Source organism: Lottia gigantea (assembly GCF_000327385.1).
Source record: "Lottia gigantea unplaced genomic scaffold LOTGIsca_2130, whole genome shotgun sequence".
In the NCBI taxonomy this organism is placed as follows: Eukaryota; Metazoa; Mollusca; class Gastropoda; family Lottiidae; genus Lottia; species Lottia gigantea.
In genome coordinates, this window is record NW_008708489.1 from 1 (window position 1) to 1,757 (window position 1,757).

Consider the following 1,757-nt stretch of genomic DNA (forward strand, 5'->3'; position numbering starts at 1 on the left):
AAAGCGAAACTTTTTTCGTGGATCAAATCGGAGACACCTTACAAGGGGATATCGATATGAACAATTTCAAAATAACTAATTTAAAGTTTCCAGGAAACGATAACGATGCCGTGAACAAGAAATATTTACTGGATCAAATAAACGCAATTCAAATAGATAAGGACCCTGTTGAAAATAGAATATATGACGTGAAAAGATTCATCAGACGAAATATTAAAAATCTTGTGGACGAACCCAAACTACAACAAGAGTTAACGAGTTTGAAACGTCTTATTCAAGTGGATAAAACAAGTCAGTTGCAAAATTTAATATCTAAATTAGAAGATAAGATTACGAAGGTAAAAATAGACGTCCAACGTTTAATAGATAACTCAAATGTAAACGAGGATAGATTGAAACGAAAACTAACCGCTTTGGAAAGAAAACTTGGCGAATTACTAGCAGAACTAGACAAGACCGCGGACAAAACCGAGGTACAAAATTCGATATCCAATTTGAACGAAAAGATCGCGAAGCAAAAATCAGATGTTCAAGATATAATTAACACACTTCCCATTGACAAAGATACGTTGAAACGACAATTGTCTGCTTTGGATACTAAAATCACGGACGAATTAGAAAAAGAAGTGGGTGTGATTAAAAACTTTCTTCAAAATAAATTTCGAGATGATATGAAAAATTATATTAAAGAACAGGTCAATCTTTTGGTATCTAGAATTCATGACGATTTTTTGAGACAAGAGAGAAAGTTGAGCAAATTAGAAGCTATTGTCACGGACAAATCGTATTATTTCAATTTACCATTCGAAAGTGACACTGTCTTCGATAGAAAAGACCAAATTTATAAATCAAACAAATACGGATTCAAAGCAGAAATAAAAGTGGGTTCTCTCGCATACGGAGAACCTAAAAACGTATTCGATATCGGCGAAACGCAAGAGTTTTCTTTTCGAGGTAATTGTCTGATTCAAATAGAGTTTCCCATGAAGGTTAAAGTCAATAAAGCAGTCTTCAAACAAACTGAAAGGGCGTCAAACATATTTCATTATTCAATGATGGTAATTTGGAAGAGAATATACGTTTGATTGATAAAAGGGATCAGGAAATTGAAACGAAAAATGGTAAATATGTAGACACCTTTAAAATGGAAGTAGAAAATGATAAGGATATCATTGGAATCAAAGATTTGGATATGATATTGGAGACGGAAAATCCACCATTAACCAACATTGTCAAAATTCCACCATCACTTATAATACCCGTATACGTACCCGGACCAATAGAATCGAGCAGTAACGAGTTTTTACGAACAACAGACTTTGAATACGTAAAACTGTATTTTGTTTACGATGGAAAATACACCTCGATCGATGTTCATAAAAGTCAACAAGAAAGAGAGTTTATAGTACATTTATCGTTTGCCGAAGGTTCCGACTCCATCCTTGAAGGTGGTGGTTTTATTTCTAGAGCCAAGATAAACATCGAAAAAGAAAAAATAAAATATTCCTATCATCTTAACGAGGACCATACGAAAAAAGAAATGTCGTTAGTACGCGTAAATGTTTTTACTTTTAATACCCGCAAATATAATAATGCTAGGCCAAACAAGCACGCTCTATATGATATTACGTGGTTCCATTTATCGGAAATTCACTTAATTTAACGACTTAAAAAATGGAACTCGAAAGCAGACAACAATACATGATAGACAAACAAGAAGAGTTGAAAATAAAGTTGAGACAGTACAATTCATGCAG

At 33.5% G+C, this 1,757-nt stretch overlaps 1 protein-coding gene across 1 annotated transcript; it reads left to right on the forward strand.

Moving 5' to 3' along the window:
* Positions 1-56: 56 nt before the first annotated feature.
* Positions 57-1,663, forward strand: LOTGIDRAFT_176552 (hypothetical protein; the record flags this gene model as incomplete). The annotated part of the gene is made up of 2 exons (XM_009054348.1): positions 57-954; positions 1,071-1,663. The coding sequence occupies 2 exons, from the start codon at positions 57-59 to the stop codon at positions 1,661-1,663; spliced, it is 1,491 nt and encodes a 496-aa protein (XP_009052596.1).
* Positions 1,664-1,757: the final 94 nt, after the last annotated feature.